The sequence below is a fragment of the Hakea prostrata genome, chromosome 3 (genome assembly GCF_041222555.1).
Source record: "Hakea prostrata isolate BN-2017 chromosome 3, UWA_Hpros_2, whole genome shotgun sequence".
Classification (NCBI taxonomy): Eukaryota; Viridiplantae; Streptophyta; class Magnoliopsida; order Proteales; family Proteaceae; genus Hakea; species Hakea prostrata.
The window spans coordinates 13,790,500-13,806,583 of NC_142602.1; the positions used below are offsets into that span (position 1 = coordinate 13,790,500).

The 16,084-nt window shown below is 39.0% G+C and overlaps 3 protein-coding genes across 3 annotated transcripts; all 3 read left to right on the forward strand.

The window, feature by feature from the left end:
• The first annotated feature begins 511 nt into the window (after positions 1–511).
• Positions 512–4,340, forward strand: LOC149020962 (sugar transport protein 14-like). The gene is made up of 5 exons (XM_089149214.1): positions 512–846; positions 1,058–1,377; positions 1,878–2,097; positions 2,526–3,478; positions 3,638–4,340. Exons 3-5 carry the CDS (start codon positions 1,956–1,958, stop codon positions 4,070–4,072), a joined length of 1,530 nt encoding a protein of 509 aa, XP_089005340.1. The 5' UTR covers positions 512–846; positions 1,058–1,377; positions 1,878–1,955; the 3' UTR covers positions 4,073–4,340.
• Positions 4,341–4,644: 304 nt separating this feature from the next.
• LOC149020963 (putative glycosyltransferase At5g03795) lies at positions 4,645–10,440 on the forward strand. Its single transcript, XM_089149215.1, has 5 exons — positions 4,645–5,176; positions 6,074–7,068; positions 7,157–7,287; positions 8,937–9,285; positions 9,403–10,440. Exons 2-5 carry the CDS (start codon positions 6,160–6,162, stop codon positions 9,991–9,993), a joined length of 1,980 nt encoding a protein of 659 aa, XP_089005341.1. The 5' UTR covers positions 4,645–5,176; positions 6,074–6,159; the 3' UTR covers positions 9,994–10,440.
• Positions 10,441–11,227: 787 nt separating this feature from the next.
• On the forward strand, positions 11,228–15,734 carry LOC149020964 (uncharacterized). Its single transcript, XM_089149216.1, is given in 6 exon segments — positions 11,228–11,422; positions 12,030–13,191; positions 13,294–13,424; positions 14,190–14,242; positions 14,245–14,537; positions 14,683–15,734. Coding segments are annotated over 5 exon segments (2,226 nt in total). The 5' UTR covers positions 11,228–11,422; positions 12,030–12,111; the 3' UTR covers positions 15,352–15,734.
• Positions 15,735–16,084: the final 350 nt, after the last annotated feature.

A 16,084-nucleotide genomic window follows, 5' to 3' on the forward strand; every position in this document is an offset into this window, starting at 1 on the left:
ACAAAAGATAAGTCATCTTGTAAGCAAATCTGATATACTAAGTGAGGGGAAAGCAAAAGACATATCATCACTTACAAATCCAATAAAATTCAAACAATATGGAGAACTACTCCGCTCCTTATATTTAGATCCTTGTAACAACTTACCTCTATTAGGGGAGCACATACTTCTCCTGCTGATGGTTTTTTTACCACAATAGAGGTTGGAGTTTCACGTTCAAATTATTTTATCAATACTAAGACATAGGCTTTACATCTATTTTGTAGTGAAAAAGCAGTATGTCCTCCCAGGGGGTTCAACTTTAGTGCTATACATTTAATGCACAACACTGAACTGCGTAGAGGTTGAAATCTCGACCATTCATTTTGCATATTCTTATTTTTTTTGGGTTTCAAGTAAATTTTGTTAAAAAAGTTTAAAAAAAAAAAAAACATACGAAACAAGTGGTCGAGATTTCGACCTCGACCACTCATTTCATCCTCACCATACAAAGCTCAGAGCTACGCAGCACCAAGATCTATCCCCTGCTGAGCTTTCTATGCAGCACCAAGTTCTATCCCCTCGCAGGAGAGGTGATCCAGATTCCACCTTTGGTACTTCAATGGGGTTTACAGTGATTTCAACAACTTTAGAGTGGGTAGGGAGACGAAACGTGGCAACTTCAATCCAATGACATCAAGAGCCAGAAACTCGAGAGGATCGCCTCAGGAAGCGTTTGCAGAGAATAGGTTGGCGCTGTGGCGCATGATATTGTTTCTGTTTTACTTTGTAATTAAGCAGTGGTGCTTCAATTACTTCTGGGAAGTATCAACTGTCCATTTTTCTCTCCCTCATAAACACAACTGGGTATGGTGTCTTCTTCTCACCCATCTAAGCATAAGTTTTTCATTAATGCAGCTTTACAGAAATCAGGAATTATGCAAAATTTAGTCTTCTCAGAATGAATTTACATAATACACATGGAAATTACATCAAAGTGAACCTTAGTAATTTTGTTATATCAGCAGTAGGCATCATTGATTCTCTCTGAGGTCAGCTTATCTTTTGATTGAGACAGGTTTTCACTGGGAGAAGAAGACACGCTACTTACAACTCCAGAGAGGAAGATGAGAAACCTAACTGTAATCAGTGATTCCAAGCTGGGTTTTCTTCGTCATGCGTAGAAAGGATTACAATTAACTAGAGAAGAAATAAAACCTCTTTCAATGTAAAGTAGTTGCAGGAGCAACCAAAATTCAAGGAGTGTTGTCGCCACTTGTCATGTATCCCAGGAATCTCTTAAAATTGTCCGAAACGTTTTATCCATGAATGGAAGGAAATCTGAAAATGAAAGAAAAGCAGAGATTAATGTCCCTGATTCTCAGAATTCCAGATTGGGTAAGATTGAAAAACCCAATGCATTACGTACTTACTGATTGAAGATAAAACAGCCCATGTGGTCATGAAAGCTTGTTAACAGGAAGCGAGTTATGCGGTGAGACTGAAAATGATTTGGACAAAAATTTGGATCAGAATTATAGAAATGGATGTGATGCATTCATTTCTCTTAATTCAAATTTAGACATCAGATTAATGCGCCATGTAAACAGGAGTGAGGGTTGTCTAGTTCTTCCTAAGGCAAAAAATTACTGGATAGAAAAAGGTTAAAGGCTTTCTCATTTTAGAATTTTCGTTTATTTCGTATTGCCTTTCACTTTTGTTACTAATCGACTGTATGGAGTCTGGTCAAGGTATTAAATATGTTGCCATGGAAGTTCTTGTAATTTATCTCCTTCGCTTCCTTTCCAGAGATTTTGTTGTTTATTGATTTCCTAGATCCTGTTCCTTTTCCTGTGGAGACTGGTTTGTTGTTCTAATTACGTTGGTGTAACTAAAAGGAGAATCAGAAAGAGACAGAAGAGAGTGAGGAAGTTTGACTCTTGAAAGAGATCGGAGGAGTAATCTATTGACCATCAATGGCAGGGGGAGGGTTTCTTGACCCAGAGGCAGCAAAGAGGGCTCACCTCTATGAATATAGAATCACCAGTGCTTTTGTCTTTGCCTGCTGTGTTGCTGCATTGGGAGGTTCTCTTTTTGGTTATGATCTTGGTATTTCTGGTAAACATTCTCTCTCCATTATCTCAATTGTTCCATCTTTCTCTTTTTATCCATTCAGCAATTTGTGAACTGGGTTGTGTCATGATTAGCAAGCAATTTCTGATCTGGGTAATAAAGTTCATTAATCCTTATGGGTTTGTGATATTTTTATTTTTTTGGAATCTTATTGCTTCACATTTTCGAAGGAGCCCTCCCAGTGATCCCTGCAAGTTAGTCTAGCTTATCTTATTGAGGGACCCTTTTTGGGAGGTTGAATGTACAATGGAAGAACACCAGCCAAAATCACTGACCTGAATGTATGAATATGACAGGAAGAATTGTCTCAAGTGTCCTCTAACTGAATGGGTAGTTGGGATTAGTACTACATGAAGGAAATGACTTAATATGATCGTTCTTCTTCTAATTACTTGGTGTTATCTCACTTTTAGGTGGTGTGACTTCCATGGATGACTTCTTGAAACTTTTCTTCCCAAAGATTTTGGAAAGGAAACATCAACATATGAATGAGACAGATTACTGCAAGTATGATGACCAGATACTGACGCTCTTCACTTCCTCTCTGTACTTTGCTGGCCTTGTCTCCACATTTGGGGCCTCATATTTGAGCAGAATTAAGGGAAGGAGAGCAAGTATCCTTTTTGGATCTGTCAGCTTCTTCCTTGGAGGGCTCTTGAATTGCTGTGCTGTCAACATTACCATGCTCATCATTGGCCGAATTCTTCTGGGTTTCGGCATTGGATTTGGAAATCAAGCTGTCCCTCTCTATCTCTCAGAAACATCACCCCCCAAGATCAGAGGCATGGTTAATCAGCTTTTCCAGCTAACTACTTGCCTGGGCATTTTGGTGGCAAATATCATCAACTTCTTCACGGACCAACTTCATCCATGGGGCTGGAGATTGTCTCTTGGTCTAGCCATGGTACCTGCTATTCTTATGTTTACTGGGGGAATTTTCCTTCCTGAAACTCCTAATAGCCTTGTTGAGCAAGGCAAACTAGAACAAGCAAGAATCAATTTGATAAAAATTAGAGGCACCAACAATATAGATGCAGAGTTTGAGGACCTTCAGATTGCAAGTGAAGCAGCTCGTGCCATTAAAAATCCCTTCGGGAACATTTTGAAACGAAAGAATCGCCCACAATTGGTGATTGCAGCTTTGGGTATCCCAGCATTCCAGCAGCTCACCGGCATGAATTCTATTCTCTTCTATTCTCCTGTCATCTTTCAGACATTGGGTTTCAGCTCAAACACCTCTCTGTATTCATCCATTATAACCAATGGTATGCTTGTGCTTGCTACTTTCGTTTCCATGTATGTTGTTGATCGAAAAGGTAGGAGATTCCTCTTCTTGGAAGCTGGTTGCCAAATGGTCATCTCTATGGTAATCTAATTTTCCATTTTCCATTTTCCATATTTTTTTTAAGCATTACTTAGAAAGAAAAAGCATTAAGAGTCTACTTAAGTAGAGAAATTTTCCGTCTCCCCTTAAGTAGACTCTCAATCCTTAAAATGCTTAATTTCCTTCCCTGTGATTCTGCAGCTGGTGGTGGCAGCTGTTCTTGCCCTCAAGTTTGGACGTGGAGAAGAAATTCCTAAAGTGTATGCAGCAATCCTGGTTGTGATGATTTGTGCTTTTGTTCTGGCTTTTGGTTGGTCATGGGGTCCTCTTGGATGGTTAGTACCAAGTGAGCTCTTCCCTCTGGAAACAAGGTCAGCTGGGCAGAGCATAGTTGTCTGCAATAATCTCCTCTTTACAGCTCTGGTTGCACAGTGTTTCTTAGTGTCTCTTTGCCACCTCCGGTATGGAATCTTCATATTGTTCGCTGCCTTGATCTTGATCATGACCTGTTTCATTTACTTCCTCTTGCCGGAAACAAAGCAAGTCCCCATAGAGGAGATAGTCTATCTCTTTGAGAACCATTGGTTCTGGAGACGATATGTTCTTGACCCAGAAGATGAAAGGAACCAGCGATAGAACTTTAAATAAATCTCCACTTCATCCGAGAGATTTTTCCCATTTTCGCAGCTAAATTCATGTGTATCAACAATTATTAATGTTAGTTGGTTCGGTTGATGCAATTTTCATTCTTCATTTGTTGTACTTTGATCATGTAATCATTCTTTATTCTCATCAAAACAAATGCAAGCAACGAGTCTTTTTCTCTAGAAAGAATGTGATTTGAATTTATTGAACCGTTTGTCTGATATATGCATGACGGACAAGTGCCATTATCCAAACAGCTGCGCATGTCATTCTTTACTCTTTGAATTTTCCGGTTGGGGAAATGTCGCCATTAATCTACTTCTTCTCAACGACCACGTAGAAGGAAACTATCAGGTGAGGCTCACGAGTAGAAATAATCTCCCTGCAACTCCTTCCAATTCCAAGCCCACCAGATTTGACTAACTGATCTCACCCATTAAAACTATTGACTTGATATCTAACGGCCATAACGTAGCCAATGGCATTCGTGTAAATATCTTTACTTGAATAATTTGGGAATGATTAACTACTTAATCTTGTTAGATTGTGAACTTTAAAGCTCGGATGGGTAGTTTCCACTTTCCACTTCGTGGAATTGAAGAATACGGCGACGAAGCAGTTACAAGAATCTGAGTCTTTTCTTTCCTCTTTTCTCAGCCATGGCGAAATCCGAAAAGATCAACTTCAAGGCACGACGAGGGGATTACTTGTTCTGTACTCAATGATACTCAGTTTCGCCTTCAGATATTCTGGTACAAAAGATTAAGTTCTGAGTTACTGAGGATTCGTTTTCCATCTAGTTCCAGTTCCTTCTTCCTTCGCTTATTCTCCTTCTTCGGCGTTTTTCTCTGGTAGAGGTTTTATACTCGTTTGACAATTCTAGTTTTGAGGTCTCTGTAATAACGGAAGCTTCAAACTGCGCGCTTCTCAGAATTGTTCGTTCTTTATCTTCCTTGAAAATGAGATACATATCTGGAGCTCTTTGTTTCTCTCGTTAGATATGTATGAATCTTAGGGTTTGACGCACTCTTCAAGGCTCTGGAGTTGTTTCCTGAAATTATACGGTGTTGACCTGCGTTATTGGATTGATAACGGGTATGTAGAGATCCATCATCAATTTGTTCGTTGCATGTTCACGATTAGTGAAAATATGATTTCTCTTTTTATTGTCAGTTTCCTTTTCATTTCAAGATTATCTTTTACTTGCTCGGTGTTCGGCTTCTCTTTTATGTAGCTGCAATTCTTTTTCGTTCATTGCGAACAATGAAATTTTAGATTCCTCTGTTCTGAGTTTTCTTAGTTTTGATGGATAATTGTTGAAATGGTACTATTTTCATTTTTAGGTTTCTCTTTCTGAATTGCATGTCTGTACTGCGAACGACAGGCATACAAAAGCTACATTATTTATGGAATGCGTCTCTCATCTCTGTATAAGTGTGCTGTTGACAGTTTGCTCGTAAATTCTTTTCGTCCTTGACATTCCTACAACATGTAAAATTATGAGATTTCTTGTTAGTTGCGGAATGCATATGTCATACAGTTTTCTAGTAGTAACAGGTATATAAGTTCTTTTCATCAATTCATCAATGGTCTGCAAGTATGTAGTCGTCATAGGTGTTAGATTAGTTCGTTGGAGGTTTCTTCTAGAATGACCAGTTCAACTATGGTTGGCAACTATGATGGCTGTACCTGAAGCTATCCCTGTAACACTATCATCTCATGTATAGGTGCAATGTTTTTTCTAGAATTTCATCTGAAACAGTTCATCTTGCAGTACATTTCACTATGAATTGTTCAGGGTCTACTACACCTTCATTGGGTGGACAAAAGTTCATCCTCTTTATTTGCTTATTCATTCTACTAGGTCTGATTCACGACTAAATGGTGTATTCTCTCCTGACTCCATTACTACTTGGCATAATCCTTTTGTGCTGATGAATTTGAAACTTCATATCATTAAGGTCAAATATTTAACTTTTAATTGAAAAACAGGGCTAAAGTTCCTGGATTGTTGCAATTCCTCATATTTCATCAAGAAATCTCTTAGTTCCTTGTATCGTGGGTGCTATTGTTGCGTTATGGAGAATACTATTCAATTTCAGAAACTATGCCAGGCTCAAACAAGGAAATTGATTTTGGTCATGGCAATACTAGCTTCTGTTGTCATGGTGATTCAATCTTTTGGCCTTCCCTATGGGAATGTCCTGTGGTCTCTATTTCCTGTTGGTAAGAATGCAGCATTTGGGAAAAGCAGCTTTCCATCAGAAAACTCTTCACTTAAGACCGCTCAATTTGGGGACGTGACCCTAAATGAATCCAGATCAGCTGATTTAGCTACAGTATTCCAGGTTGCGGATAACGAAACAGAAGAAAAGCATGATGGTCCACAGGAAGTAATTGAACCAGATAAAGTATCTCACATAGATGTATTCCAAAACAAACATAATGAATCTTCACCTGGGGAAGCTTTCAATACGGATCAAAATGTCAGATCACAGCATATCAATGGTACAGGCAATGGTTCTACTATAACAAAGACAAGGGAACCTGAACAAGGAATTTCCATGGACCATCTCATGAAACCAGAAAACGAAAACTCATCAGGTGATGGTCACAAAGAGAATACATCTTCGAAATCAGACAAAAGTGGAAACACAGACACAGATTCTGCATCCCCTTCACCTGTGGCACCACAAGTAGTTCCTTCAGCTATCACAGTCACACCAGAGGGATTGGACTCAAAGACAAATCACATCACATCTATTAATTCCACTTCTTCAGTTGTCAAACAACAGACTGAAACATATTCCAATGGTCAAAAACCTGAATTGTTTCAAGATAGTCCATCTAATTTGCTCAGTACTTCCATGGAAAACAAAAATCCTGTAGCAAAGGTGCCAAAGCCCAAGGAGTCACCAACTTCAGTAACATCAATATCTGAAATGAACAGCTTATTGGCCCAGAGCCGTGCCACTTCCTTTGTGACGGTATTGTACCTCAACATTTTAATTTGCCAGGTCCAATTTGGTCCACTGCAGAAACTTAGCTCTTTGTTCTTTTTGGATTGTGTTGCAGAGACCACAATGGCTCTCAGTACGTGACAGAGAACTTGTATCCGCAAGAAAACAAATTGAGAACGCTCCAATCATATGGAACGATGAAGAACTCTTTGCTCCTATCTTCCGGAACTTGTCAATGTTCAAAAGGTAAGGCTGTCATAGTGAATGTGCATACTTGTTTTGTACAATTTTTCCTTCTCTCATTGTTGTCTTAGCTCATGCAAACTGCTATTGTTTGATCTGCTTGTGAGCAAATTCTGCTTTGGCTACACTTTTTTCTTTCGTTTCTGTGTTCAATCAATGTTTTCACCTATCTTCATCCCTGACACAATATCATCTCCTCCCAGTGGCATGGGATGCATTGGGGGGAGGCCATCTTTTGTCTTAGCTCATTCAAACTGCTATTGCTTGTCCAACTTGTGAGAAAATTCAACTTTGGATACAAATTCTTCTTTCACTTTTAAGTTTGATCAAATGCTTTAACCTATCATCAAAACCCTACGCCAACATCACCTCCTCCCAGTGGAGTGGTTTTATTTATTTAGGGTGAAAGAAATTTCCATATGAATTACTATTTCACTTCTATGAATTTTCAATTCCAGAAAAGTTAAGTAAATTAGTCAACTTTCTATTGGTGCTTGGTGTTTATAAAACAGACTTCGTATTCCTTGGTTTGGGGATGTCACTTATGGTTTTTCTAATTTTGTTTCATCCCTGAGATTTATGTCAGAAGTTAGTGCTGCATGATGCATCACCATAGACTCTGTCCTGTTGCACAATGCACTTAATGCTTTTTACAGAGTTGAATAGAACACCAATAAGATATATAGCATGTGATAATCAAGTATGAATGATAACGTTCTGTTTTTAAGTTCTGTACCTGTATAAGAAGGTAAAGCACAATTGCAGTGTACCTTCTTCCGTATGGATGGAAATTACACACAGGTGCAAATCGACAATGTAACAAGGTTATGAGAAATTTTGAGAACTATTGATGTGGTTGATCTATGCTGAAGAATATCTTCTGTGGTTTCAACAAGTTGTTGGTGACAGTTATGTGCTGAAATTGTGAAAAAGCAATGGTTTTTTTTCTTCTTTATTTTTATGGTTTATAGAAACGCTTAGAAGATTGTAAGCTTGAATGAAAGGTTTCTTTCCCTATCATTCTTGGCAGGAGTGGGAGTGTGTTGCAATATATGCATTCAGTTAAACTCATGCATGACTTGTCCTGCCCCTGAAAATTTGAGTCATTAAAAGAGACGTTTTGGTGCATGCTTTTGGATCAATTAGTATGAATAAGAGGTTAAGTTGATGCTCGCTGAAATTGTATTATGATGCAGGTGTAAACTGAAAATATACCTAATCTACACCAGGCTTCGATTCTTTCTTTTCTTTTTTTGGGTAGAACCAGGTTTCAATTCATCACACTTTAACATAGGTTGGTGATGGAATAACTTGCTTTTATTTTTGGTCAAACAATGCTTTAACATATTAACAGTGACTACTTTACCTATAGCTTTGAGAACAGAAGTTGGACATGAGAATATAGATTCAGGTTTCATGCTTGGTTGACTCTCAAATTCACTCGGAGCCTATGTACATTCCAGTGGCTTTTCAATTTGATGGTATACTGGGGAATTGAAGGAAATTCGTTCCCATCAATATGGACAACATTACTTGTTGTGGATGAACTGCTTCTTGAGTTACTAAGGCAGATTTAGATGCAGCTTACTAAGTAATATTATAGTTCTTCATGTTGCCTCTATAAGTGATGATGCATTTTAAATTTTCCACAGGAGTTATGAACTGATGGAACGCTTAGTTAAAGTCTATGTCTACCGTGAAGGAGAACGAACAGTCTTCCACCGGCCCGTATTGAGTGGGATTTATGCTTCAGAAGGATGGTTTATGAAACACATGGAGGCAAACAAACATTTTGTTGTTAAAGATCCAAACAAAGCTCACCTGTTTTACTTGCCTTTTAGTTCACGACAGCTAGAGGAGACCTTGTATGTACCAAATTCACATAGCCAGAAGAACTTAGTTGAATATCTGAAAAATTATCTAGACACTATTTCCATGAAATATCCTTATTGGAATAGAACTGGTGGTGAAGATCATTTTCTTGCTGCTTGCCATGACTGGGTATACTCTCTTATGCATTAATTTCTTTTGGTTTCAATCAGCAAAGCTTAATCCTGCTGAAAACATGGATTTCTGATTAAAGCTGCTTTTTTTGATGAAACATATTCCTTCTTGCAGGCGCCCTATGAAACAAAGCACCATATGAACCGTTGCATCAGAGCTCTTTGCAATGCGGATGTAATGGAAGGCTTTAAAATAGGCAAGGATGTATCACTTCCGGAAACATATGTACGGAACCCAAAGGACCCTCTGAAAGGTGCAGGAGGCAATCCTCCTTCTAAGAGGCCGATCCTTGCCTTCTTTGCAGGAAATATGCATGGATATGTCCGTCCCATCCTGTTGCAATACTGGGAGAACAAAGACCCTGACATGAAAATTTTTGGTCGTTTGGGTTATGGATCCAAGAAGAAATCGGAATACCTAAACTACATGAAGAGCAGCAAGTACTGTATATGTGCCAAGGGTTATGAGGTCAACAGTCCTAGGGTGGTGGAGGCCATCTTCTACGGGTGCATTCCAGTGATTTTGTCTGACAATTTTGTGCCTCCTTTCTTTGAGGTTTTAAACTGGGAAGCATTTGCAGTTTTTGTCCAAGAGAAAGATATTCCAAAGTTGAAGGAGATACTGCTTTCAATCCCAGAGAAACGGTTTCGGCAACTGCAGCTGCAGAGTATTGAAAGTGCAAAAGCATTTTCTTTGGCACAATAAGCCTGTGAAGTATGATCTCTTTCACATGACCCTTCACTCCATTTGGTACAACAGAGTTTTTCAGGTAAGAGAATGATATGCAGAAACGCGCATCAGTCATGGAAATCACTGAGCGTTGTGACATATCTTTAGGTCGTAGGATTTTCTTGTAATGTGATTAGCACGACACAGAATAAACTGGAGAAGAAACCATAGGAAGACTGAAGCAGTCTGTACACTGTACACCATTTTTTGTACATTTTCCACTGACCAAGTCTCCATTGATAAGTGAGAAAGAGATATTCCACTTTGCATGGAACAGAAGATTCGATTCATGTAAATATGAGATTGTTATGATAAAAACCAACAGGTCGCTTCATGATGAAAACCCAATAGGTTGCTCAATCCAAATCAGCGGTTTATCGATGAGAATTAAGCAAACTCGTCGAAAATTCCCACATTTCCTTGTAAACAAATGGTCATCATGAAATTTCCTAATTAGGAAACTTTTTGTCTTGGTTTTATTGCATCTTCTCATTGCTGATTCTCAACCAGTTCTACTTTTTGGTATGAACATTTCAACCAGTGAGGCATTAAAGAAAGGGATTTTGAAGCAATTCCTTGTATGGAAGACAAGAAAATCATTGACGAGAGAAAGAAGAGTGATTATCGTGGGCCTCTCTCACCATCTCCTCTTTTGATCACTGTGTCCCACACTATCCTGTCTCAAAAGGATACTAATCCCTAATATGGATCCTTTCCCATTGTACATGGTGGCGACAAGCAGGGTTGGAAATTCAACCTTTAAAAGAAAAGACACTGTTTGGTTGTGTAGGATCCATGCATCCATATGCGAAGTGGAATTTCCATTTCCATAATCCATACTGCCTCTGAGAGTGAGAAAAACATCGCGTGGAACTGCGTCCAAACACAGGACCCGGGAGGACCGCCGACACCCTATATAGAGATTGAGAAAGCTGGACAAAATTGCTCTGCGCTGAAACAGAGCAAGAGCATCCAACCGTTAATCCAATTTGATTTATTATTTCGAGGCATTTTCCTTTAAAGGGAAACAGGAAGGATAAATATTATATAAAATAGTGAGATAAAATGCAGAAAGATATGACTTTTTTTTTTTTTTTTTTTCGTTTGGTAATACATAAATATAGGACGATTTACACAATGGAATCAATGGCTGTTGTCCTTTTCCTTTTGCCCAAAAGAAAATGATATCATTTTCCTAGTGTCCCCCGTCTCTCTTTTAAATTAATCTGATTAGCAACGCGAAAGATCATTTTCTAGGACTTGCTGCTTTAATCTTCTGCTTTAGCCTTTAAGCTGAAAAACAAGTTCTTGTAGCAGCTCAGATAATTTTTGGAGGTATCAAGAGTTCTTGAACGGTCATGCACTCTTTGGTTCAGCTAGAGAATGATAGTTCAGCACATTGAAGGTTACATTTTTCTTTTTCACTCTTTGACATTCTCAATGTGAAGTTGCAGATGTCAACTGCCTACCAACCCTCCCAAAAATGAATGGTCAAATTTCACTTCTGGATTTAGCTGCATGAAAAGTTGAAAACCCTTAGATCTTCTCTGGTGTTGTCCTTTGAGGTTATTTTTGGATCTTCTACCCTTCTGCTCTCTGGTTTTCTGGGGCACTGAAAACTTTTATGGAAACCCAGTAGTGTAGACTGAAGAGTATCTGTTTAACATGAATCACCAGTGTTACCAGTTCCCTTTGGGGTTTTATTTAAACAGATACTCTAAAACATGATCATTCTGGTTCTTTTTGGGAGGGACGTGGGCATGATTTTATTTATCCTTTCTTCTTACTTAAGTGGCACTCTAATAAATTGTGCATTTTGTTGGAGCTTTTATGGAAAATCATTTACTCTGGTTCCCTGTCTTTTTTTTCTCTGCTTAAACTGTCTATATACTAATGCCTGCTCCTGATTTTCTGGATTGATTGTTGTGAATCTGTTATTTACCAGTGCTCACTTCTGCTTTTCTTTTCTCATCTTCCTCAAATGATTTTTACGGCTTTCTTTAATTGTGCAGAAATAGTTGACGATGTGAAAGTTGATGCCCCAAATTTCCATGACTTTCTGATCTCTTTGGTTAGAAGTTGCCACCTAGTGAAATGGAGAATGCCCTTCAAATTCCAAAGATTGGTCTGGTTGAAACCAGGAGATTGCTTTTTGTCGCGGGGATCGTTGCTATAATTATTATACAGTTCCAGTCCTTGACCCTTCCCTTAAGCAATGTTCTTTTGTGTGTATTCCCTGATGGTAAGGTTACAAAACTTGGAAAAAACAGTTATCCACTGGAAGACATTTCCCCTAAATCTGCCATGGTTGGTCAGTCCTCATTTCCCAAAAACATTACCCTGATTGATTCATCCTTTACTCATGGGATCATGAAAAGTAGTGATGCTTCCAAGATGGGATATGGTATTACTAATGATAATGAAACAGAAGGGATGGCTGGAGGCTTAGAGATTGATCACAGTTGGCAAAAGGATGCTTTTGAACTAGATGAGGATATGGACCTGGATGAAGAACTTCCATCCAATGAATCCTTAGACCTGGATATGGGTTTCAAATTGAAAAGATCCAGAGATCCAGAAAATGATAATGAAGTAGATGTGAAGGCTGGAGACCTGAACAGTGATTCTTCAATGGAGAAGGATAGAGGTCCAGATGATGCTTTCAAACTAGTTAAGGATACAAATCTAGAAAATGGCCTTAAACTGGAAAAGGGTGGAGAAGCAGACAAACTTTCTCCTGAGCGCTTTGTGAGTTCTCTCACTTCGAATGGTGAGTTTTTATCACCCGTTGTTCGAAAAGCACATGCAGATTTGATGAGGTCAAAAACTAGCAGATCAGTCAATTCTTCCATGCTTCCTTCGCTTATGTTGCCACCTGTAGCTTCCTCAACTTATGCAAGCTTTCTGAGAACTTCGAATGTGACTTCTAACACTTCCATTAACTCTGTCACCTCAAGCACATCTACATTCCAGAGGCAGGCAACGGAAATGCCATCAAAAGGTTATACTTCTACTGAATTGCAAAATGCTGCTGCTACTCCTAACAGCAATCATACAATGACTACCAATCCTGTAAGGAAGAAGATGAGGTGCATGATGCCACCAAGATCAGTAACCACACTGTCTGAAATGAACCGTTTACTGCTTTATAGCCGTGCTTCTCCCCGTTCAATGGTACGGGTTTGGGCTTTGGTTTCTGAAACTTTGATTGCTCCTTGAAGATTTGAGTTATATGCTAGATCTTTTTAATCTTTTCTTTTTTTTGGGGGACTGTAGAGGCCACGGTGGTCTTCAGCTCGTGACAAGGAACTTGTATCTGCCAAACTGCAAATCCTGAATGCTCCTGCTGTTAAGAATGAACGAGAACTTCATGCTCCTCTTTTTCGGAATATTTCAATGTTCAAAAGGTGAACTAATTTATTTTAGAAGCTAAAAGTACTAGTGAGCAGAAGATCAAGGTTTTACTATTCCCCTCCCCAAATTAAGAGTGGAAGCAGAATTCTCCAGTGGCCAATTGGCTGTATAAGTCTCTGAAATACTCTGCTGATTCTCTGTTTAATGAGAAGCATTTTCAAAGTATTGGCCCTAGCATTTTGTTATAGCTGCTTGTCACTGTTCTTTGAACTTTCTCTACTTCTTACAGGGGAGGTATTGGCCCCAGCATTTTGTTAATATTTGTTCTTGCACATATGATGTATAAGTTTATCTTGATATTGAAGCGCCAAATATTAATGCCTGCCGATTTATTTATGATCACAGACTCTCTGCAAAGAGGGGTAAGGCTGAGTACATTTTTCCCTTCAGTAGTAGATCCTTGTGTGCTAGGCACTCTTAAAGAATCTATGACCTGATCTGCTTTATGTTAAAAATATGTGGTTACAGACTTACATGGTTCCTTACTGATCTTCCATTTGTGACACTCGCTTCCAAAGATGCATTTATGGCATAGAAACTTTTCTAATAATTGAGTTCTAATGCTTGTAAATAATATTAACGTTGTTGAGTTGGCTTTGCAGTATTTAGGAAGTTGACTGCCCAATAAATTATAATGCTATATGGGTTCTGCTCTGACTCTGGATCTTCATTCCATAATCTGAATTAATATCCAAAGTGGTTACTTTTGCAACATAGAGTATTTGATTTCCAAACTGAAAATCTCATTACCTCTGCAGGAGCTATGAACTGATGGAACGCATGCTCAAAGTATATGTGTACAAGGAGGGGAAAAACCCATTTTTCATCAGCCGGAACTTAAGGGAATATATGCTTCTGAGGGATGGTTTATGAAACTGATGGAGGGAAATAAACAATTTGTTGTGAGGAACCCCAGAAAAGCTCATTTGTTTTACATGCCTTTCAGTTCACGGATGCTACAATATGCATTGTATGTACGTAATTCACATAGTCGAAGGAACCTCGCTGAGTATTTGAAGAGCTATACAGAGTTGATTGCTGCAAAATATCCTTTCTTTAACAGAACTGGTGGAACAGATCATTTTCTTGTTGGTTGTCACGACTGGGTATGTTTCTCATGCATTTGAGTTTCATCTCATCTTAGCACTGAAGCTTGAACCATGACGAAACTGATTTTTGTATGAATCTAGTGCTCCAACTAATGTACTTCGTATAATTTTTCCTTCTAACTGATGAGCTGGACTTTAACAGGCACCATACGAAACAAGGCACCATATGGAGCGTTGTATCAAAGCCCTCTGCAATTCTGATGTTACCGGAGGCTTCAAGATAGGGAGGGATGTGTCTCTTCCACAAACATATGTACGGTCCTCAAGGAATCCTCTCAGAGATGTTGGTGGAAAACCTCTCTCCGAGAGACCAACTCTTGCATTCTACGCTGGTAACATGCATGGGTACTTACGTTCAATCTTGCTAAAGCACTGGGAAAACAAAGATCCAGATATGAAGATCATCGGTCCAATGCCTCGTGATGTTGCGAGCAAAATGAATTACATCCAGCACATGAAGAGCAGCAAGTACTGTATATGTCCCAAGGGCTATGAGGTGAACAGTCCACGAGTTGTTGAGGCCATCTTTTATGAATGTGTCCCTGTGATTATATCTGACAACTTTGTGCCTCCTTTCTTTGAGGTTTTGGACTGGAATGCATTCTCTATCATTATGCCTGAGAAAGATATTCCCAACTTGAAGGACATACTCCTCTCTATACCTGAAAAAAATTATACTGAAATGCAGATGAATGTGAAGAAGGTGCAAAAACATTTTCTTTGGCACAGCAAGCCTGCTAAGTATGATCTCTTTCACATGACCCTCCACTCTATATGGTTCAATAGAATTTTCCAGCTGAAGCCCAGATGAGAACATAGTAAGTTCCAGATTGTGTCTTAATGGTTCAACACTGCAGCAGGTAAGACAAGCGCACAAGGAGACTAGAAACTAGCAGGCATAAAAGATGAGAGGATACTGAAGTACCGAAGAACTGGGTTTCATCCTTGTGTCTCTTGGCATTTCATCTCAGAATCCAAGTGGGAATTAAAGAACAATGTACTGTTGCTTGGTGAAAAACAGACAATAAATGGATCAGCATGTACTGTTGGGTTACATTGTAATGTGTTGATTTCATAATGTATGTACAGATGTACAGTAACAGTATTGTTCGCCATAAAGGTTGTGGTTATTGTTGAGGATTGATGCACGAACACAAAGAACACGAGGAATTTATTGTTAGGAATGGATGCACAAATGCGAAGAAAGAAACCAACAAAAACAAATGAGGAATTTAATGTGGGTCAGTAAAGCTGCTTACATTAACCAAGAAAAAAGAGATTTTACTATTTTATTTATTTTTGGTTGCCAACCCCGGTTTCCAAGGCTTTGCCCTGACTAATCTGGTGTTCGACCCGGGTTGCACACCTGGCTGTGGTGGATGAGTCTCCCAGGGGTGACTTTTTGCATCCACAAGGTTTCGGTACCGAAAGCTTGCTTAAGCGGACCAAGTTGCTTACCACTTGGACCAACCCTCGTTGGTAGATTCCACTATTTTAGAAAACATCACACCGCTTTCACAACTCATGAAGTGCTACCTGACAAT